Genomic DNA, 23,169 nt, shown 5'->3' with positions numbered 1-23,169 from the left:
TTGCGCGTAACCCCAAAGTCCCATTTAACGCTAAGTCACAAAGTGTAACAGTATCCCATGTCCCATTTATTTATGTTTTAGGTGCTGTAAAATTCTCGGATAAAGCTGTATTACATTTACATTTATTCAGTTATCAGAGGCTTTTCTCCAAAAGTAGCTCATTCCTCAGAGTAAACAAAACACGTTTCACAAAAGAGCCTTTGATGCAGATGTAGGATTCTGGAAACACCGTCATTGTGTCAAATACCACCATTTCTGTCAGCAAACATCACACATCTTCATTGAGAAAAGCGCACGACTTTTGCACAATTTGTTCCATGAATGTGCGGCAGTCTTTATTGATCACGGACACCAACAAATGCCAGACGTGGAAGTGGTTTGAATGAACTGATTTTGACTCTGTGCTAATGATAGGAAACTGACACAAGATAGAAATTTTAGAAGATGAAATGAGATTAAAACTAACTTGGGGGGAAAAGCGTATCTTCAGAAACTTGCTACTCAAATATTTCTTGCATGAATAGCCAGTGTACCATAACAGCAGGGTCTTTTACAACAATATATCCAGAGGGAAACAATTAGGCGAAAACTCTTTCACATTTATTGCAGAAGATGTGCTGATTAAATTGCACATTGTGTTGATATTTGGGGAAAACATGCTTTTTCCTCATAGGTCTTGAATATCATTGAAGAAGAAACAAGTGGAATAACCACCTCCGTACTCTTCGGAAAAGAGTAGAAACTAGCAGACAAAAGTTAGATGTGACTTTTTACTTATAACACAATGTAACAAAATTTTTATGTTGATTTTTTTTTTTTTTTTTTTTTTCCATTTTCCATTCAGTTTTGTTGGATTAAACACAGCTTTGGCGTTAGTTTGCACTATATGTCAGTTTTTTAAAAAATATTTTGCACTGTTGAAATTAGCACATTTTGGCGAATTTTGGCACCACGCTCCAAGCACCGAATATTCCAGGACCTTTTAGGATCTGATGCTTTCTAGAATGTTCTGGTGCCTTCTAGAATCTTCCAATGGCTGCAAGAGTCCGTGTCTGAAACTGACACTGGAAGAATTACTGGATTTTTGTCATCGGTTAACTTTAACAAATCATTATCAACGCAAAAATGGACATATCTAAGAACTTTGAAAAATTTTGCTGTGTTGCATAATAAATGTCTTTCCGAGATCACCTATAAAACCTCCCTAACGAAACGAGCCGCTCTGATATAACGTAAAGGTTAAACTTTCAAAAGCACCGGGGTCCTGAACTGGGATGAGGTGCTGCCGCTTTCCCATCTCGGCCTTTACTGTAAAGGTTTCGCACGAGTTGCTTTTCCGTTCAGTTCGGTGGCGAAGACAGAGCAGCGGTAACGCGTGTCCTCGTCATTCAGAGAGACTCTGCAGCTCCTCGCAGGTCGCTGGCTTCGGGGATGGCGGCGTGCCATCCCTGGGGAGCTCGGTTGAAGTTGGGTCTCTTCGAAATGCGCTCCCAGGTCAGGCTGGGCTCCGTGAGCGCCTGCCCCAGCTCGAACCCGGGCAGCGGCAGCACCCGTGTGCTTCCTGCACTTCCTCCAAATGGAATCGGTGCTCTGGGGAGCAAAGTGTTTCAGTTACTGCCACACGCCTACATCGAGATGAGCCCATTAACCATGAACTCATATACCCGAACTTGCTAATCTTTTCATTTACATTTATACATTTAGCTGACACTTTTCTACAAAGTGACCTAAGATTATTTCCCCATTTAATACAGCTGGGTAATCTTACTAGAGCAATTCAGGGTAAGTACCTTGCTCAGGGGTACTACAGCTGGAGGTGGCATTTAAACCCGTAACCCTTGGATCCAAAGGCAGCGACTCTAACCACTACATCACATCAGCTGCCGCAGTTTATATTAAGACATTCTAGTTCTCCTTATTATATAATTATTTCCGTTATACTTTTCTATTACCTCACAGCTTACTCCTAGTTTTCTATTGTATTCGTGTCGTTTGGAGGAAATGAGCAGGTACCACACTTACCTCAACAGCAGGGGGCAGTACTTTGCCGGCCTTCTGTGAGGTGGGTGCGGTTCCCCGTGGTTTGGGGAATGAACTGCCGCGTGTTTTGTGACAACCATGTCAGCTTGTTTGTGTCATGTAACAGCACCGCCTGTTGGCTACAGAAGTCGTCTTGGATGATTTAGGTGACACTTTTATTGTTGGACTGCAGAAGTGCTTTGGGCTGATTTTTTTTTTTTTTTTTTTTTTTTGGGGGGGGGGGGGGGGGCTATAGCTGTTTGGTGGCCCTTGAATTTTACTGTTATTCATTTATCTGATGCTTTTCTCCAAAGTTACATTGTTAATCTACCTACAATTACTTACCCATCTTTACATCTGGGTAATGTTACTAGAGCAATTTTAGGGTAAGGACCTTGCTTAGGGCTACTACAGCCAGAGGTGGGGATCAAACCCATGACCTTTGGGTCTAATGGCAGCAGTTGGAATCGCACCGCTACCAGTTGTTCCATTTTTGTCCCATGAATTTTTTGTTTGACTCCCACCCCCCATAGTTGTAGCTGTTCCATCTCACGGTTTCGTTGCTTGTATCGCAATCGAAACAGAAGCGGAGGCTGCGAACCAAATCAAAGCAAACCTTTCAAACGTGATGAGATCAAATATGTGGCACGGCCAGCTTTTGGCGAGCCGTTCAGCCGTTTGTAAATTCAAGCCTTCGGCGCTCCAGACCGGTGCGACAGTCCATTCCCTCTCGGAAGCTGCGCTGAGCTTACCGATGTTACCCGTAGTTAACTTGTTAAAGAGCCTGCAAAATATCTTTTCTGCTTCACACTGTGTTTGTACCACAACACGTCAACACCGCAAAAGAACAAAATTAATATTTAAGTAACTCGCTAGTAAAATGGAGAGAAACGGGTGTGTATCAGCAATTATAAATCAGCGTACGTATATCAGTACAGTAATTATCAGTCGTTTTAGCTCCGAATAAGGCGACAATGACATAGTAATGAAATAAGCGTGAAAATTAATCGTTTTTTCAGTAAGACGTAAAGTATGAAGTACTGCAGCAATAGATTAGAACATGCTTTGAACACGAACACAGGTATTATCCCAAGTGTGGTCAGATAGTTATAGAAATGATGCGTGTTACATTGTTACTGTAAGCGAAGCTCCACGTCTATATCTGCGCTCAACACACCATCGGGGAAAACCGTCGCTGCGGTCCGAGGACGCAGATCTGGGTCCGAGACGTTAGAGCCGAGTCTTTGCTGAAGGAAGGCCAAACCTATCGAACGTCACGGGACACATTCATGGAAGCAACGTCACACGCTGTCGCCTCTCACACCATCAAGAGCGACACAGGAAAGGCTGTTCTTAATTCTTATGTGCAGATGTTCAGCTGTCCAACATACATTCAGCATTGTCCTCTGCTCGAGAAGATGACATTTGAAGGGCGCCGTGCTCTTTGGAACCCAGAAATGTGATCTCGCGTGTGCACAATCTGTCTTGGGAGCTGAAAGACTTGTGGAGTGCGTGGGTGTCTTCTTTCTGACCTTTGGTTTATATAGACGGCCAGTTTTTGCAAGCGCAAGGAAGCATGTGCCAGGCCCAGGATCAGGTTCCACAAAGATGGAAGGCAGAAACCTTCACGTGACACCCGGCACATCAGGGACCATATTTCTGATGATCCAGGCAGATTCTCACACCTAAAAACCAGTTTAAAACCAGTCCTTGTCATGAAAGTGTCATAAGTACTAAAAATTGTATTAATGGTTTCCTGTTCTGGGTCCCCAGATTGCAGTGACATGAGGGTTGATGGAGAAGTCCTGCTCTCTAATGACATCTCCTCTAGCACACCTGGTTTACCATGATTTAAACTGTGTAATGCATCCAGCCAAAGCACAGTCCAGGAGTGCAGTTGATTAGAGGGAAAAAGAAGCACACCCTGCTGCCAGCGCAGGCCATAAGGGCTGTCTCGTGTTCTACAGAAGATCCATAATGTTTCGTCACTTAATATGCAGCAGTTCTGCACAAGGTCCAGCGATCGCTGCAATTTTCTGAAGGACGCACCACAGTGAAAGTCTAAAAGCTCGAGACCACCCGTGCGCCATCGGCACTGTACCCGTCGTTCGGTAGCGCTACGGGATGACAGCAGCCACGACCCCTTTCCAGCAGCTGACGCCCCTCACCTGTTGAAGCACCTGTAGTTGGCCGGCGTTAGTTTCTCAGGTGGCTCTGGGAGCTGAGCGTTGATGGTCAGCAGCTTCTCGCTGGCGCTTGGCTCCTTCCGCCAGGGTGAGCAATAGGACTTGGGGATCACAGTGACGTTGAACTTCTCGTGAGGGATCTCCTTCAGTGGCCCTGAGTATCCTGAGCAAAGGGGTAAAGAGGAACTCCTTCCACGGCAGGTGATGCCAACAAGCCGTATACGTGGTCAGATGTAACGCTGACATCTGCTGCGCCATCTAAGTGTAATGCCTCTGCTTTTTTCGTCACGCCTCGGTGTAAGTCTTACATCTAGTAGGTGCTGCGAGTAAAGTAAAATGCAGAACTACATTTACACTAATGAGAATGGAAATAAAGGCAAAGGTGCATCTTGTGTTTAAACTGGATAATGAACTTTGACGCATTGCAGGAGTCTGTAAAATATGGGAAAAAAGATTTTTTTGCATAACTGAGAAATATTTCAAATGTATGGCAGCTTCACTACAGACTAAATGTCGTCTTTTGTCGCAGTGTCTCACATTAAGTGTGTATCGGTAGTTAAGGGAGCCTTAATTAACAAATATATAGTTGGAATTTCTTTTTTTTTTTTTTTTTCTGTTGTAAATAACCAGACACTTTCATTTTGACATTTCGGGGCAACATTTATGTAATTTCCCAATTAGGGAAGCAGAGGGACATTGACCTCAAACAGCTTGCTGACTCTTAGCACCAAAATGTCTTGCAAAGGCCTTGGAAACAAAGTTTTGCGTGTGTTCGCACAATCGCGAGCTGCTCTCACAGGACACACTAACAGACTGCGGGAAAGTTCTTGAACTTTCCAAGAACAGTCATCCCATGAGATGCGCCCATTCGGCTCATCGTGATACCCCTCCTTCAACCTGCAAGACAATTCTTCACATTTAGGAGGACCGAGTTTGGACCCTGTGCGCCTGCCGACAGCTGAGCACCGCAATTTACACTTACATTTACATCAGTTCCATGTTGAAGGGCTCATCCCATGTCAGCTTGTTCAATGAGTGCAAATTCACTTTAATTGTTTTCCTTCATTTCTTTGCCTTTACTGCTGTTTTCTTCTTTGCATTAAATGTTAATACATAAACAATGAAGCTCATATTTATGTGTGTTTGTGAGTGTTTAAGTGTACAGTATTTAGGAACTTGGGAAGAGCTGAATGAGTGCAGTTGCACAGATATTATTATTATTATTATTATAGATAATAATAATATATATTAATATTAACATAGTATTATTATTAAATTAAATATTTGTATTTAATTATCATTAAATTATTTCTTATTAAATTAATATTATTTACATAACAACAACTACTACTATTATTATTATTATTATTATTATTATTATTATTATTAATAAAATGAAAATTGTATAGTAATCAATGAAGGGAAACTGTTAAGTGTGTTGCGGTAACTAATGCTAAGTATTGAACTCATGGTGTTTGTTTCAATAGGATTTGATCATATTTGGTCATATTTTTTGCACAAATAGGTGTCACTTTTGGGAGCTCAGGAAAACATACAGACTTTACCGTTGACACTAACCCTACCAACCCTAACTACGTCTTCGAGGTCTGACAGTCTTGTATTTCGTAGGGTTTCTCAAGAAAGGTGGGGAGCACCACAGAGACTCTGCTGGCGGTTCAGCACCGAAGAGGTGGAACCATAAGACGCTCCTGTGGTCATTCGGCAACTGACCAGCAGAGACACTGTATATTTGTGGTTACTTTTTGGGCGCTCATGCAAGGTGCTCGGCCCTCGACTACCTGGAGCGAGGACGGAAGGGCTTCCTTTCTTGGCCACTGTGCTCTTCAAAGCTGACACCAGACCTTTTTTCCCAGGCTGACCAGCAAATATCTCTGTGTCCAAGCTCTCCATCCCATCGTGGTCCTGTGAGTCCTGTGGGCCCTGAGCCTGGTCCTGTCCTGCCCCCTAAACACAGGAGATACATCCAGGAATTTCAACAACTATGGGGAAAATAAGCTTAGACATTATCTGTACATAATCCCGCCCAAGTGTAAGTCATTAAATGGAGAGGAGACCTTCTGGCCTGCATGGCTGGATGCATTTTCTATGTTTTCCAAGGTGTACTTCTCCACCCTCTTGAGCCTCTCCTGGAACATGCGGGAACCCCTGTTTTTCAGGAGCTTCAGTTCCTCCATCATGATGTCCTGTGGGATACTGATCTTCTTCCCCAGGTCCAGTTGCCCTGAGAATAAAGAAACACTTCTAACCTGGGAGGTGTGAGCAAAACCAATAGGGGCAGCACCTTCACATCACTCAAGTATCTGCACTCAACTGAAAGAACATCTTGGTGGTTGCAGTATTTATGCTGTGTTGCACAGCCCATCAAGTGAATGTGTTGAAATTGTGTCTAATGACAGTGTTGTGACAACTTGACAAGGATTGGGGACCACAAAAATATCCTCAGTAGGACATAATGGACTTTTACACAAGTAATTGGAGAACACACTGAGCTTGTTTGAGCGCTGGGGGACTTGTCCCCTACCCCTCATGCACATGTATAATATACCAAGTAAGGACTTTAAAAAACTGAAACGCAATGAAACGAATCCTTAAATTGAAATTCGCTTTGTAATTATTAAACTCAAGAGGTAAAATTGCATTTGCGGATCTCGTTCTTGACTTGAGGTCACATTCGTACGGCTTTGGCTGCTTCTCACTTGTGAGTCACCTTCTAAAAGAGAAATATTGCCTCCCTGAGTTGTCACGTTGGTGTGTCCATGTGCTCTTTCAGTTTCTTGCAGGCATTTGCCACATGAGAAGATGAAGCCTGGTATTTATTTGATATATACGGTATGTATAATCCAAAATAGCCTTAAAGAGGTTGTGAAAAGTGTTTAGTTCTTCATAGGCCTCTGCTGTACAGCTAACTGGTTAAAAATAGACCATTTATTTATTTTGGCCGACCGTGGTGGTGTGTTTATCTGTCTGTATCAGGAGTCCTGACTGGAATGATTTAAACGTAAAAAAAAAAAGAAAAAAAAATTAGCCAGCTGTATAAATGGGTAAACAAATGTAAGTCGCTTAACATCATGTCGCCTTTGAGAAAAGCGAAACTAAATGAATAAATGTTAATGTAAATGTGTCTTTTATTTTCTGCACATGGATTCATTTGGCTGATATTCTGAACCTCAGATTAGAGAAAGTCTGCAAACACTAGATATGCAGAATTTTTTTTGCATGCTTATTTAACAGCCCACTTTAAAAAAGATCTGGGAATCACTGAGGGTTCTGAGGGTCACTCAGAACTGCTGAATCTCTGTCCACATTTAAAAAGGGTCTGAAAACTCACCTCTTCCAGACTCACTTTACCCATCATCTCTTAAGTTCATGTAAAGTGTAAACGTTCATGCTCTATAACTTTGATGTTGCTGGATAAACCTTTACAGCTACTTCTGTAATGTAACGTAAATATTTATATGTATCACAAAAAAAAAAAAATTACTAGAAAGCTGATCAGGAATTGTGGATATTCGGATAAAATTTTTAACAGCTACTCATGTGATGAACATTGGTTCATATGGTGCAAAGAAACAAACAAACTGCACTTAAGAATCACACGTTTGCATCTAAGTGTCTCTTCCTGCTCATGTAATGAACACATTGTAGTTTCTATGAGATGTTCGTCGCTTTGGAGAAAAGCGTCTGCTAAATTAATACATGTAAGTGTAAATGTGTTTTTGGAGAAACTGCTCCAAATGGTCCAGTGGTCCAATAGACAATTCGGCACCACCACAGAATACAATGTATGACTTGAGGGTGCAGCCACAAAAAAGGTTGAGAACCAGAATAAAAGAATACAGTACATTTACATTTACTCATTTAGCAGATGCTTTTGTCCAAAGTGACGTACATCTCAGCAAAAGTACAATTTGTGCATTACATGAAGAGAAAGAAACACGGCTGCATAAATACATAAATGCCCCTTACCTCCGTCCACCTCCTGGCTCAGCTCCATCACTTGCTGTCTCCTTCGCATGGCCACGTCTCCATATGAGGCTTCAGTCATCTTCTTGTCCCGCAGTCAAACCTGAACTAGTGAAGTGATCATTAATATTAACTCTGTGCTCTACACAAAGACAGGAAAAGTTCCACTATTAATTTCAATGCAAATCATACATTTCCGCAGAGAAATAAACTTGTTTAAACAAGGTGTCTGTCTGTCTGTCTGAAACCGCTCGTCCCAAGGGGGGTCACAGGGAGCCAGAGCCTAACCTGGCAACACAGGGCATAAGGTGGGAGGGGATACACCCAGGACAGGACGCCACTTCGTCACAAGGCACCTCAAGCGGTACTCAACCCGCAGACCCACCGGAAAGCAGGAGCCAGTCCAACCCACTGCGCCACCGCGCCCCCAGGCTTGTTCAGACAAGATATTCGGAAGACAATTCATCAGCAGCTCTGCCAATATCATATCAAAAAACTGAAAGTTGGAATAAGTTTTATTTTAGCTGAACTCTTAAGCTGGAGCTATGTTTGAGGTCACATTTCTATTAGCCAAAAATATTTTATGATCTTAAATTAGCTGCTAGCTTTAGTGCCTTCAGTGGTAGATAAAAATGTTGCTGTAATTTACATTCTTATTTATTTACTTAGCAGACACTTTTCTCCACACACCTTATTCACCACAGTGACTTTGCTAGATACTCTACTTACGCTGGGTCACTCATCCATACATCGATGGAACTCACACTCTCTCTCTGTCACTCACACACTATAGGTGAACCTGACCAGCATGTTTTTGGACTGTGGGAGGAAACCAGAGCACCGAGAGGAAACCCACGCAGACACAGGAAGAACATGGAAGCCCCACGCAGACAGAGCGGGGATCGAACCCACATCCTCTCGTACCACCCAGGTGCTGTGAGACAGCAGCACTACTCAAACTCACAGAATAATTCACTTCTATAACATAGTGACTACAATGAAGATGGACTTAAAGCTAAATTTTATTAATCTTACATTGTTCAAAAATAGTTACAGGAGGTTCGGTGATCCAATATTTAACTCAAGTGAGGAGGGGGGGGGGTCACCTCACCATTTCTAATATTACTAAGACAACCAGTTCCAGTGAGTTATAATATAAAAGTCTCTTTGGATATACAGAGTAAATACAATTAATGGTTATTATCATTTCTCCCAGAGCTACTCAGTTTTAACTTAATACATGTTCAGAAACTTAAGAAAAAATAAATTGTTTCGAAAATTCCAACCCGCATTAACATCAACCCACATATTCACAGTTGATTTCACTAGTTCCTCCCGGCGCTATTCTTTAACGCTGTGCCTCCCGCTTTTAAAAAGCCAGCTATTCTACGCAGCGCGGCAGCTCCCGACTCTTGCTCGACCCCTTCCGTTGAACTGTTAAGGGTGGCTTACCTGTCTGTCACAATGATGGTGGTGTGCAGAAGGGCCAGGTTTTCCCGTCCGGCTCGACTACGTTTCCTCGCCCCAGCTGCCGCCCCTGGGCCAGCAGTCATGAACAGATTTAGCTTTTACTCCCCGCTGGTTAGATCACAGGCCTAATTTAGACACGATCGGGACGCTGCTGTGCAGCAGGGCGATGAGCTGGGATTTGCACCCTGTTCCTGCACATCCCTGATAATAAAAATATGAGCTGTGTACTCTGCGCTTGAGGCTCCCTGAGATCAGCTGAATAAACCCAATGCATTCAAGTGCAGGACACGTTTCCGCAGTACATCTTCCGCACACAACAAGGTAAAAGTGAAAGCCTCACACGTTTCGCAACATCAGGATGAAGACCTTTGGTTGGAACCATAACTGGTGCGCCGTCATCGGGGTTTAAATCTTGTTCCTCTCGAGCCTACGAGGTGAGCGCATTCGGATTAATCGCGATTTTCTCGAGTTGAAAGGAAACAGATCTCGGGACTTTCTTTGTTGCATTTTTCAGCAGCTTCCTTCAGGAATTTGGGATCCATCAAACATTCATGTGTCCTCGTCCTTTCATTAGCGGTACTGTATGTGCGCGTGGACAAATTCTCCAACTGATTGTGTCTCAGCTCTTAAACAGCCCAGTCATCTCATTTCCATGGCGTTTCTATTCAATACTCTTTACAACGGCATTTGGCCACCTTGGCTCTCCAGCGTGATAATGAGGAACATCACGCTGTTCAAGATGGCACGAGCAGCCGAGATCACGCAAGAGAGCAACAATAACAACGGCTGTAAGCGCTAAACATTTGTGTTTCCGTTACTATCTCCTCCTTTCGCTGCAGGGAAATAATCGACAACGGAAGCACCTTTTCGGGGAAAACACAGCAAGGGTGTGTTTAAAACACAGCTTGACAGATCATGAAGTGCCAAGTAACCCTCAGATACACGCTGCCCCGGATTTATAGCCGAGCACAGATTCCTTTGTCATCATTTGCATGGTTTCCTCAAGTCCTGCGCTACGTGTCCAACGTATTTCACACTAGTGTGTGAGCGCTCACTTATGGAACCGCTGCAGAACTGCAAATACAATGTGGTGGCTGAACAAGATCAAGATTTGCTGGGGACCATGAATTTGGGAATTCATGAGAGTGTGTGAGTGGTCCAGGGGGTGCGGTGGCACAGTGGGTTGGACCACGGTCCTGCTCTCCGGTGGGTCTGGGGTTTGAGTCCCGCTTGGGGTGCCTTGCGACGGACTGGCATCCTGTCCTGGGTGTGTCCCCTTCCCCTCTGGCCTTATGCCCTGTGTTACCAGATAGGCTCTGGTTCCCTGCAACCCCATATGGGACAAGTGGTTCTGAAAATGTGTGTGTGTGTGTGTGTGTGTGTGTGTGTGTGTGTGTGTGTGTGTGTGTGTGTGTGTGTGTGTGTGTGTGTGAGAGTGGTCCCTCTGGTGCCATGTCTATGTACTTGGCAGGCATGCAGAGAAAAGACAAATTGTCACAACAGACCTTGTGAATGGCAAGGAGATGGTTTTCCTGAATTGCTTCCCTGATAAGAGAGGACAGATGTCAAAGTGGTGTCATCTGATAATTGTTGATCGTGTTGCCATGGATACCAGAGAGTGACCACAGAACATTGAAGTATTGAAGCAGGATGTGACCTCAGGTGTCCATCTAAATCTAGACAAAGCTAAATCCTGCTGAAAAGGTCCAGTAGGGTCATCCATTGTAGCACGTGGCCTTCTGGGTCCTCTCTGCTTCAGCTCTGCTCTTCCTCTAAATACTGACGGCAGAAGAATCACAACACGCAGAAGTGCGGAAAACATTTATTTATTGACGCTAGCAAGTTTTCTGATTTATACAGTACAAGTTAATTAAAATATGGATGACATGCATAATGAAACGGAGAAGCACAAATAAATGCAGAAATACAAAAATTCAAAAGTGTGCTATTGAGTGGCAGATTTCCCAGGTCCGCAAGGATTCCATTAGAATCACGGTGGGTGAGAAGCGCACAGAGGTACCTTCTGCCAGTATGGCATTCTGATGTGAACACCAGCACTAGCTGTAAGTCTGAAGGAAAAAGAAAAGCAGCAGGTCTTCATTCTGAGGGCAAGTGCTGCCACTGGGGCAGGATGTTGACCTGGCCGCATCACTGAGGTGTTACAAGTTGGATTAGACCTAGAAAAACCTGATGTTTCTGGGCTGAGCACAGAAGTCATCTGAAGTGGCTTGGATAGAAGAGAAGCTGAAATGACCTCGAGGACCTGGTGGGAAATATGCAGGACATGTTGGAGATCTTCAAGGAGAGGGAAGCATGATTCAGATGGAACATCCTCTGCAAAGAGACAGGTAAACCGGGGCAGCTGGTAGAGTAGTGGTTGGACCTGCTGCTTTTGGATCCGAAGGCTCCAGGTTCAAGTCCCAACTCGAGTAAGGTCCTTACCTTCAACTTGTTCTTACTCTTCCATTTTTACAGCACAGGATCACCGAGTGTTGCGTTCCATTTGGCACACACTCCCCTCTCCTTGAAGACCTCTGACATGTACTGCATACTTTCCACCAGGTCACCAAGTTTCTTCCACCTTCTCTTTTCTCTTCAGATGTCCTCAGTCTTCAGTCCTAAAAAGTTTGATTCCCACCTCTGGCTGTTGAACCCTTGAGTAAGGTACTCACCCTAAATTGCTCCAATAGAACTACCCACCTGTATGAACTTGTAAGTAGCTATTGTTAGCTGCTTTGGAGAAAAGAATCAGCTAAATGAATAAATATAAACTGCTGTCTTTGCAGTATGTTTGGTTCTCTGAATATATAGATCATGGTTTACTTTTTCTATGGATTTTGAGCCAGATGATCAAGAATCCTAGGTATGAGCAACACAGAGCTGTGGAGGATGCAGAGCAGGTTCCCTGTCAGAGGTTCCTGGTTACATGTCCTACCCTGCCAGCAGCTTGTGGTCATGACTACAACCAAAGAGGTGGGATCATATACTGATATACTGCCATCATAAATCATATTCACAAGTCTATAGAGACAGTAATAACAAACATTTCGCTTTTGGGCTGGGAAAGTTTTCCGTTTCTATTGATTAGGGTGGAGTTGAAGACCAATGAACAGAAACCAAATTAGTGAAGAAACACAATGTTTTAATGTTGAGATCAAACATAATTACTTTATACAGAACTTTGGGCTGATAAATCCACGTAACTACATGGCTATAACATTCTTCCCTTATTTTCTCGTTCTTATGGCTCTCAAACACAGCCAAGCACACAAGTCATTTTTGTGAATTACAGAACGCCTTGTTAGCAGAAGTCAGTATAGTGTATCAGCACTCTGGTTCTTTGGGTAGATGACTACAAATACAGTTGTATCAATGTATTTACAATAGAATAATAAAACAATGTGTGTGTATGTGGGGGGGTTCCTGGAAAGTTATACTCAAAAGAATAGTGAAAGATAAATATTGGAGGGAATTATTTCTTCTTATTTACAATGTTATTGCTTATCCAGTTCATGCCATCCTGTTGAAGAAAAAAAAAGGTTATTCAGCAAAATAAACAGATTTAATTTATTCCCCTGTAGGAGAGAAGCGTACCCTACATTTTCTTCAAAAGAGCATAACATTCCTTTACATTTTAAACTGTGATTTTGCACTACATTTTTTAATAATATTATGTTATATATTGTATAATGGAATTTAATATATATAATATATAATATTTTTAAAATAATATTTATCATGAAGTATGATAAAAACATATTCAAATACGATAATTTACAGCACGTATATTTTATAACAGTTCATTCTTAAAATTTCATGTATTGGGCTTAAAAAATGAGTACTCCATGTCAAGTAAGGTGGTTACCTGTAGATGTGGAACAAAAAGCTAGATGCAGACGATTAGGATGTTACCGAATAGTTCAGAAATGTCTGTATGAGTCTGGCATAGATTGTGTTTTTGTTATGTTACGTCTGCTATGAAAGCAGCTAATTATCATTTTGAATAAAGCTCCTTTGAAAGAGCGTATGAACAAATTTCTGTACGTAACCGTCATTAATGATAGTGCTATTGTAATTCATGTCCAGTTTGCAGTGGTTTACAGACATGAAGGCGTAATCCGAGACCCACCTGCACGCCCTCCCCCGACAGCGCAGAGCAGGCCTGGATCTGCCACTGTCGGTCCCGATACGTGTGCAGGTTGAGTCCCTCGGCGATCTCGCTGGCGGGAGACGCCGTGGCCAGGTCCTGTTTGTTGGCGAAGATGAGGAGCGGCACACCCTTCAGGTTCTCCTCGTCTGTCAGCTCTGAGAGCTCCTGCAGATAAGGAGCGGGAGAAATTATTCAAACGTGCTTTCTGATGATTCTGGAACCCACTGAGGCACACATTCAAATGCAAAACTTATGAAAATTGACTTAAAAGTCTTTTTTTTTTTTTAATCTGGACTACCCAGGAGAGCTGGGGGGAGCTGGGGGGAGGTGGTCACACACTGGCACTTGGACCCCCAGATGTCTTCTTTCTCCTTTGACTTTCAGTTGGGAGTTTTGTGTTCCTTCCCTCTGTGGCCAGTTGGCTTATTTACAGCTTTAATAATTACATAATTATCGTACTAATTGTCATAATGAAACGGGACGGAAGGACCCAAGTGCGGGGTCGTTCGTCTGGATTCGGAGTATAGGCAAGTTGTTCTCGATATCGGGGACAGGAGGAGGGTCGGCCGATCGGCGGTCGGGGTCAGAGCGGGAATCCATGGGCGAGGTCAGGAGACGAAGCGAAGAGTCGGTCGAATGGCGATCGGAGTCGAAACGAAGATCCGTGGACGTGATCGAGAAACAAAGCGAAGGATCAACAACCGGAGAACGTGAACTGAGAACTGGAGATGAGCGAGGAGTCACAAGGAAGGGCGGTCGTCTCTGACGAGATTCCGCAAAGGTATGGGAGCTGAGGAGGGTCTTTTAAAGGGTGAGCGGTTAATCTGGTGCTGGAGCAGAGTCAGGTGTCGTCATTGGAGATGTGGGCACGGGCGTGACGCTAATTTAATGTACAGCCAAACTTTTATTTGTACTATGACTGGTCTTTTCTTCAGTGCTCTTTAAAAATACACGCAGCTGATTTGAATTGAATCTATTTACGTCATGTGCATTTTGCAAATAGAAGTCGTATGTAGGATATTGTTATACTTGATATGAACTTTGAGAATCAAACTGGTCCAGAACTTATGAGACATGGAGCTGCCTGGCAGTGTTGCGGATATCTTTAGTAAGAATGGTATTGGTACATTTTGTTATTATTATTTCTGAGAATAAGGAACAGTGAAAAGATGAGAGAAGAAGCATACCATGGCATGAATAAAGATGCACTCACCAGTCCCGTTTCCTCAAATCGCTTCTTGTCGGCACTGTCAATCACATAGATCTAGGAAGAAGTATTTGAAAGAAATGTACATTACTGTCAATGCAAGTAATACATGTTTTCGGTCATATTTGTGCACGGCTTTAACCCTCTCTGAATGAATTATTCAAAGACACGTTAACAGTTTTCCATTTACATTGTTTTGGAGTAAAGATGGGAGAGCACACTCAGGCTTACTCAATTTTTTATTTTTTTTTTTTTGGGATGACCCCTTTCTTTTTGTAAATTTGAACCCTAGCTCGGTATTTAAATAAATTTATTTAGCGCCTTATTTTTTATTTTACTCTACGTTTAGCGCATCTTTACTTTTTCTAACATTTAAAATGTGCTGAAACACCTGCAAAAACTCTTGCAGAAGCAGTAGATGCTTGATCAAAAGTTAGGAAGTAGTCGCAAAAATCAGGATCCACCTTTGAGCCAAGAGTCTATGTATTGAACCACTTAGTCCTCCCCCCTCCGCTCGTTCTTCATATTCATGATTGATTGCTGATATTATACTCTTCACCATCATTTTCGGGGGAATCAAATGCATTCCGATCAACTTCTTACCAGTAAGTCCGTGTTCTCTAAATATTTCTTCCAGAACGGACGAATCTTCCTTTGGCCTCCGATGTCCCACACATTCAGTTTCATGCCATGGGAGGCAACACTTTTAATGTTGAAGCCCTGAAAGACAATTCAAGAAATCGGCTTTGGTCGCAATGACATACGTCTCAGTTAAGGTGAAGGACTACAGCTGTTACTCAGGCAGTTAAATTAAAACCACTTCCAGTGACCAGCGGGGGGCACAGCGAGTAGCGCTGCTGTCTCAAAACACCTGGGTGATGCGAGAGGATGTAGGGTCAATCCCCACTCAGTCTATGTGGAGTTTGCATGTTCTCCCTGTGTCTGCATGGGTTTACTCTGGGTGCTCTGGTTTCCTCCCACAGTCCAAAGACATGATGTTCAGGTTCCCCCTTAGTGTGTGAGTGACAGAGAGTGTGTGTGTGTGTGTGTGTGTGTGTGTGTGTGTGTGTGTGTGTGTGTGTGTGTGTGTGTTCCACTGATGTATGGATGAGTGACCCATTGTGAGTAGTGTATCTAGCAGTGTAAGTCACCGCGGTGAATAAGGTGTGTGGACTGATAACGCTACATGGAGTTCATTGGAAGTCGCTTTGGTGAAAAACATCTTATAAATAAATAAATAAATGTACCAGGATTGTCATGTCTTTGGTGGGATTGTGAAACAGGTCAGAATCCTGACCTGCAAGTGAGGTTCAATGTCGCAAAGGCTTCCCTATTTTTAGTGGCTTTGTAAGTAGCCTCCTGCTTCTCTTACTTTCTTCTTAAGTAATCCTCAACCCAGGGATTAGAACCATGGTCCCTTTCTCTATAATTAACATGTGGATTCACAGTTAGCAACAATGTGCTGAGGGTTACGTGTTTTACCGCGGTTCTTGAATAACACTACATGAGGGGTGAAATGGTGAAAATAGCACTCATTAGTGAAACTCTAAATACTAATACACACACGCACACCATCCGAAACTGCTTGTCCCACACAGGGTCGCGGGAGCCTGACCCGGCAACACAGGGCGTGGGGCTGGAGGAGGAGGGGACACGCTCAGGACGGGATGCCGGTCCATCGCAAGGCACCCCAAGTGGGACTCAAACCCCAGACCCACCGGAGAGCAGGAGCCGGTCCAACCCACTGCACCACGGCACCCCCCTACTAATACTCAGCCACCATAAATCAACACAAAAAATGTGTTCTTAGGAATCTGTGTGATTACGCTATTAGAGCTGGTAATTAAATATGAAAAATTGCAAAAAACTGCATGACTGTATCAGTTTGATATCATGAAGCTGAAATTGCTCAAATACTGCTTACAAATTTGCTGAAATTGTAGCACTTCTCTCTTAAAATGTATCCATGTATTAAAGGATGTCTGCTGACACAGGTTCTACTGAGTTCTATCACAGCCTGACCTCAGACGACCAAGGTCCGGGTGACCGAGTCTCTTCACCGTCAAGACCGTTGTCATTCAGTCTTTTCTGAGAAATTCAAGTCCTGACTGCATCCATTCACCATGTTTGTCTATCCATAGACAGACAGGTATCTTTTCTGCACCCGTCCCTGTTGTCCGCGTGGGAATGGTATTATTCTAGTGAAAAAAATTTCTAAAACCCGTTCATCACATCCAGCAGAGGACAAATCACGTACACTATGTCTGCATATATCATAAGTTCACATTTTGTGTTTATGCCCATGAGAGCAATTCAAATACAAATACATTTAATAATTTATGCTGAAATATGTATTTGCTCCTCTTTCACAACATTAAATATTGGTGATATAATAGCTTTCTCACAGACCTATACTCTGAATTAAAAAGTTGTGATTTATGTGGAACTGCTTAATGTAAATTATTGTCAGGGACAGGCAGTGCCGATAAAATGACAGATTTGGGTTTGCTTATTCATGTGAATAAACTCCGGCTATAACTGTCCACAGGAATCAGGAAACAAAGAGCAGAAACAAGCCTCCGCTTCGACCACACAGCACCACTGCTACATCCACACACAGCACGTTTTTTGCTTTCTTCATCCTAACACAAGAGAACACGTGTGTCAACTACCACCTCAGAAGCTGATTTAGAAACTTCAGTAAGGCCTGTAAACCCTGTGGAGGCCTGTGAGGTTTCTATGTTCTCCCCGTATCTGTGTGGGTTTCCTCTGGGTGCTCTGGTTTCCTCCCACACTCCTAAGACCTGCTTTTCAGGTTCACCCATGGTGTGTGTGTTCCACTGATGTATGGATGATTGACCCCGTGTAAGCAGTGTATCTAGCAGTGTAAGTCACCGTGGTGAATAAGGTGTGTGGGCTGATAACACTACATGGAGTTCATTGGAAGTCGCTTTGGAGAAAAGCATCTGATAAATAAATAAATGTAACCCAATTAAGAAACATGGCATCCTTATGACACAAACATGTATATTACATTTATTTAGCTGATGCTTTTCTCCAAAGCAACTTGGAATGTTAAGGTTGCAGTTTAAAATTATTTACCCATTTATACAGCTGGGTAATTTTACCAGCACAATTTATGGTAAGTACCTTGCTCAAGGGTACTACAGCCAGAGGTGGGGATCAAGCCTGTAACCTTCAGGTAAGAAGACAGCAGCTTCAATCACTACACTACCTGCTTTCCCTTTTAAAGAGATTAAACACAAAAACATTCATTCAACTAGCAGGTTTTTTTTTTTCCAATTTATTCATTATGTATTTTTCTCCCAAAGCAGCATACAGTTATTAACTTCTATTTAGCTCACATAACATAACTTACAATGATAAATATACTGTAGTAAACTAGTTAATGTACCAATTTGTACAGCAACTCAGTGTAATATGCAGTTCAGTCACACACACACACAGACTAATTCAGAGTCATCACTTCACTTAACATATGTCTTTGGAGAGTGGCGGAAACTGAAGCACCCACACGAAACCCCCACAAACACGGGGAAAACAAGCAAACTCCACGCAGAGTTGGGTTCGAAATTCAGTTTTTTCTCACCTAGTGGCACAGAATTTTCTCAAGACACTAATGAAAATACTGAGTTCCTTAGAACAGACAGCATTTCCATAAACGCTGAATATTATTATTATTATTATTATTATTTTTTCCGTATTCAGAAATGACAGTTGCCTTCCAGAATTTTCCACCAGTGGTGCATGATTGGGTTTGTTCTAAACATTAAACCGGCACATTTGTACACATTGAAAGGCTGTCACCTGTGTTGGTGTGATGGTGTTCACATCCTCAGAGGCCAGCTTCTTGAGGAGGGTGGTTTTCCCAGCGTTGTCCAGACCTAGTAGGACTATCCTCAGCTCCTGCTCCGTGGTGCCCTTCAGCTTCTGAATCACTGAGAATAAACCCTGACAGCGAGATACCAGTGGAACGTTATTCATTTGCGACAACAGAATTATATAAGAAGCAACAAAGCTAAATAATAATAATAATAATAATACAATTGACATGTGAAAATGAAATCTTTAATATTGTATTTCATCTATCATGCAAACTGGTAACATTACAAATTTGTTTTTGACTAATTGATTTCTAATTCCGGAAAGGATTGTCAATAGCAGGAGTCAGTATTTATTAAACTCAGAATCTGAATACATGTGCATAAAGCATGTAAACTATGAAATATATCAAACAAGAACTTACAAATTATTGCTGAAAGAACTGAGCTGAATGTGTTTCTGGCAAAGATGATAAAATTTTTTAATGATTTTTTTTAATGATTTTTTTTATTTGCTATAAGGTCTTGTCTAAAAAATTACATAATGACACAAAATACAGCATTTGTGTTGAAACAAACATAACAAATCAGAGAAAATCTGAACGATCTGATGAAATAATAAAAAAATCAGACAAAACAATGCAGTGATGAAGAGCTGATGAAATAATAGCGTACAATAGCAGTCTCATATTTTAGTGAGGAAGTTTTTTTAGCACTGATATCTGTGTTTGGGCTTAATCTAAAATTAACATTAATGCAATGATATGATTTCCAGTTCATTCACATCCTATACAGTTCAATTAATTTTTCTGAACAGTATTGTACCAAGACTGACTATAGGTTGTGAGATCTAACCTCATTCATTGTTCATGAAGCAGACCACAAACAACATGAAATTTTCATATAGAAAAATGGTTGAATAACTATAAATTAGTACAAGTCCTCTTCAAGATGACTGACAGTTTATGAAGTTATTTTCTATGAAGTCATACTACGTCATGTCAGTCATATGAAGGCCTTGACAATAAATCACTGGAGTGGACCTTCAATACTGATTGTCCATGTATTTTTGAATTTTCTTATGAGCAGAATAGTGCCATAAAAATAAAACCATGCAACCATTTATAAGAACACCTGAATCTAACAACGCTAAAAAAATTTATTTCGCTAAACAAGTGAAACACGAAACAAACTAACTGTATTTAAGAATCACACGTCTGCATCTAAGTGTCTCTTTCTCCTAATGTAATGAACACATTGTATTTTCAATGAGATGTACATCGCTTTGGAGAAAAGTGTCTGTCTGATAAATGAATACATGTAAATGTGTTGTAAAATACATGTAAATAAATAAATATAAAAAAACTGAAACACACAGCAGAACATGGCAGCGTACCTTTTGGACCTCTCCCATCGTGAGCAGTGGTCTTCGCTGACAGGACGAGAAGCACAGCTACATTCTACAGTAAAGAGCCCCAGGTGAGCGGTCCGGGTGAGCCCAAAGTCCGGCGCAGACGCCCCGCTCCTCAGCCCTCCAAAACAATGGCGTCCACTGTGGTGAAAACAGCGGTGTGGGCTGCTGCTTAAACTCCTTGGCAAGTCTTGGGTCGGAGATGTTGGGGAGGAGGTCTGGTGCAGGATTAAGGGGCCACAATTAGCCGTCGCCTTCCTTCTTCATCATCTCCCCTGGCATTAAAGACTTACTTGGATTATCCATCTGCCACCTGCTGCAGATGAAACCACAAAAGACCTTATGACAGTCCAGATAGTCAAAAAGAACAGGGGTCCCCTCTGTCCTCCTCCCCCCCGTCCCTCCTTCGTCAACTCTTTAAGCACGGTCTAACCAAAGGAGCTTTGCCAGGTGTGAGACCCCAGTCTGTGCATGTGGTCTCCATAGTAATTGTAATGTTTAAGTTCTTGCATTGACCCTGGTGCCTTCAACAGCGCACATGGATATGCACATTTGATATGGACAAGTGAGGAAAAACTGCACTAAAGCATAATATCCTAGTTTTGACCTGTATTTCAGCTCACGACAGGCCCGTATGTGACCGATCTGGACACATGACCCGCATGGGATTAAAGAGCCCAGATCATTGCTCAGCTGAATGGAGGGAGTGTGTAATTAGGTTACCGTGTGCTGCGCTGTTACACAACGGGGGCCATTCACCTGTGCTGAATGTTTCTGCAGAGAGTGTGTGTGTGTGTGTGTGTGTGTGTGTGTGTGTGTGTGTGTGTGTGTGTGTGTGTGTGTGTGTGCGCGAAGACTCATCAGATCTTGAGTCTGCGACTTATCATACCGTTGTGCTGGAGACAAGAGCAGATGCATGATCTGAAACGGTAAATGAAGGTTTCGCTGAAATTTTCTTTTTGTCTGGGACAGAAATGTGTTTTTTAAAAAAATTAAGAGATTTGGACACACAGTTAAAAATAAAAAAAATAAAAAAACATCTGAAAGGAAAATGCTTATTTCTGTGATTTCCACTTGCCCTCACTGGAACGCTGCACTTGAATGCGAAACAGTTTAAGGTAATAAATCTAATCCTTCCCCTTGAGATGAAGGGTTGTGGTTTTTTTTTTATTATTTCAATATAAACCTTAACCCTTATTCTTGTCATGTCACAGTTGTTTTTTTTTTTTTTTTTTTACCTCAAGTTTTGGCAGCTACTTGCTTATACAAGGTATTGTAGCTCCATACTTGAATTACTCATCTCAGCAGTCAGGACTGAAATTGTCCCTGAAAATCATAGTGTGCAACTGGTCAGGGTTACATGAGTTTTCATTGACAGAACAGATTGTACCTTCAGTATTCTTAATCCTCTCACCTCTGTTCATTTGTTTATTTCAAGCTTTTTACTCTCAATGAATCACAGCCAATGACTCTGATTCTTTGGATTCATGTCAAATACTCACACTTACTGGGCATGGCTGGCAGAAACATGATTTATCTGACATAAAAAGTGATACCAAGCATCTTGCAAACTCATACATCAGCTCTTTCACCAACCAAAGAAAACCTGACCATTTTGGGTTACCTTGGTCTCCTCAGCACAGATGGCGAGTGTGGCAAATTAGGGATTTGAACCCAGATCCCAGTAACAGAGCCCCCACCCTCTTTCAGTACTGTTTGTCAAAAGCGGATTGTCAGCTCAATGCTTTTTTCATCTGATTTTATAAAACACAGTGAGACTTTTGAATAAGCAATGGGACACTGATAAGGTCAGAAAAAACCGTGTTTTCCATGTGACTGAAAAAATATATTGTATATATTTTTAAAAGAATATTTTAAGAATGGGGGGTGTGGTGGTGCAGTGGCTCAGTGGCTCAGACCACAGTCCTGCTCTCCAGTGGGTCTGAACCGCTTGTCCCATACGGGGTCACGGGGAACCAGAGCCTACCCGGTAACACAGGGCGTAAGGCCGGAGGGGGAGGGGACACACCCAGAACAGGACGCCAGTCCATCGCAAGGCACCCCAAGCGGGACTCGAACCCCAGACCCACTGGAGAGCAAGACTGTGGTCCAACCCACTGCGCCACCGCACCCCCTCTAGGTGAAAGTATTAATTAACTATTTTGACCAGTACAGTAGGGTTCCATTAGAACACTTCAATATTTTATGACACTCTACACATTAAATAATAGCTGTGAAATAAGACAAAAATCATGTAATGTCAGCAACACACAATACCACAGCACACCTCATCTTTCCCAGGATTTCATTCAAAAAACTGAAGCTTTTTGTGCATTTCTCCCTTATGTGACAAGTACACACACACACACACACACACACACACACACTTTCAGAACCGCTTGTTCTATGCGGGGTCGCGGGGAACCGGAGCCTACCCAGCAACACAGGGCGTAAGGCCGGAGGGGGAGGGGACACACCCAGGAGGGGATGCCAGTCCGTCACAAGGCACCCCAAGCGGGACTCTAACCCCCAACCCACCGGACAGCAGGACTGTGGTCCAACCCACTGCACCACCGCACCCCCCTGATGTGACAAGTAATTATTAACAATTAAATTCTGTAAATTAAGTAATTATCATTAGTGGAATGATCACATGCATGGAAAACCTCTAAAATATGTGCAAATAATAATGCAGACTTTCAAAAATTGTTGGAGCTCTTTCTATTTCCCCGAGGACGCTTGGGCGGCTGGACCCAAGTGCAGGATCGGTCGTCAGGAACCAAGGGATCAGGCAAGTTCTTGTTGACGGGGACGGGCGAAGAGTCGGTCGATCGGCGGTCAAAGCGAGAGCGAGGATCCAAGGACGTGGTCAGGGGACGAAGCGAAGGGTCCTAAGATGG

The 23,169-nt window shown here is 42.6% G+C and overlaps 2 protein-coding genes across 5 annotated transcripts; both read right to left on the bottom strand.

Moving 5' to 3' along the window:
* Positions 1-807: 807 nt before the first annotated feature.
* On the bottom strand, positions 808-9,725 carry LOC108934447 (myozenin-3-like). Of its 4 annotated transcripts, XR_001966135.2 has the most exons (7): positions 9,642-9,724; positions 8,193-8,297; positions 6,281-6,447; positions 6,005-6,170; positions 4,188-4,368; positions 3,197-3,283; positions 1,522-1,590 (listed from the first exon to the last, which is right to left on the bottom strand). XR_001966135.2 is itself a non-coding variant. In XM_018752296.2 (6 exons), the coding sequence occupies exons 2-6, from the start codon at positions 8,269-8,271 to the stop codon at positions 1,389-1,391; spliced, it is 795 nt and encodes a 264-aa protein (XP_018607812.1). In that variant the 5' UTR covers positions 8,272-8,292; positions 9,642-9,725; the 3' UTR covers positions 808-1,388. The 4 variants fall into 4 exon arrangements, 3 of the variants coding, with proteins under 3 accessions (XP_018607812.1, XP_018607810.1, XP_018607811.1); XM_018752296.2 differs by lacking the exon at positions 3,197-3,283 and having other exon boundaries at positions 808-1,590; positions 8,193-8,292; positions 9,642-9,725; XM_018752294.2 differs by lacking the exon at positions 3,197-3,283 and having other exon boundaries at positions 808-1,590.
* A 3,343-nt stretch (positions 9,726-13,068) lies between these two features.
* LOC108934148 (ADP-ribosylation factor-like protein 3) lies at positions 13,069-20,272 on the bottom strand. Its single transcript, XM_018751679.2, has 6 exons — positions 20,255-20,272; positions 18,845-18,988; positions 15,620-15,736; positions 15,023-15,073; positions 13,789-13,974; positions 13,069-13,179 (listed from the first exon to the last, which is right to left on the bottom strand). Exons 1-6 carry the CDS (start codon positions 20,270-20,272, stop codon positions 13,132-13,134), a joined length of 564 nt encoding a protein of 187 aa, XP_018607195.1. The 3' UTR covers positions 13,069-13,131.
* Between the last annotated feature and the right edge of the window lie 2,897 nt (positions 20,273-23,169).

The sequence above is a fragment of the Scleropages formosus genome, chromosome 4 (genome assembly GCF_900964775.1).
Source record: "Scleropages formosus chromosome 4, fSclFor1.1, whole genome shotgun sequence".
Classification (NCBI taxonomy): Eukaryota; Metazoa; Chordata; class Actinopteri; order Osteoglossiformes; family Osteoglossidae; genus Scleropages; species Scleropages formosus.
The sequence above is the reverse complement of the archived record's forward strand: the minus strand, read 5'-3'. Positions and strand labels throughout refer to the sequence as shown.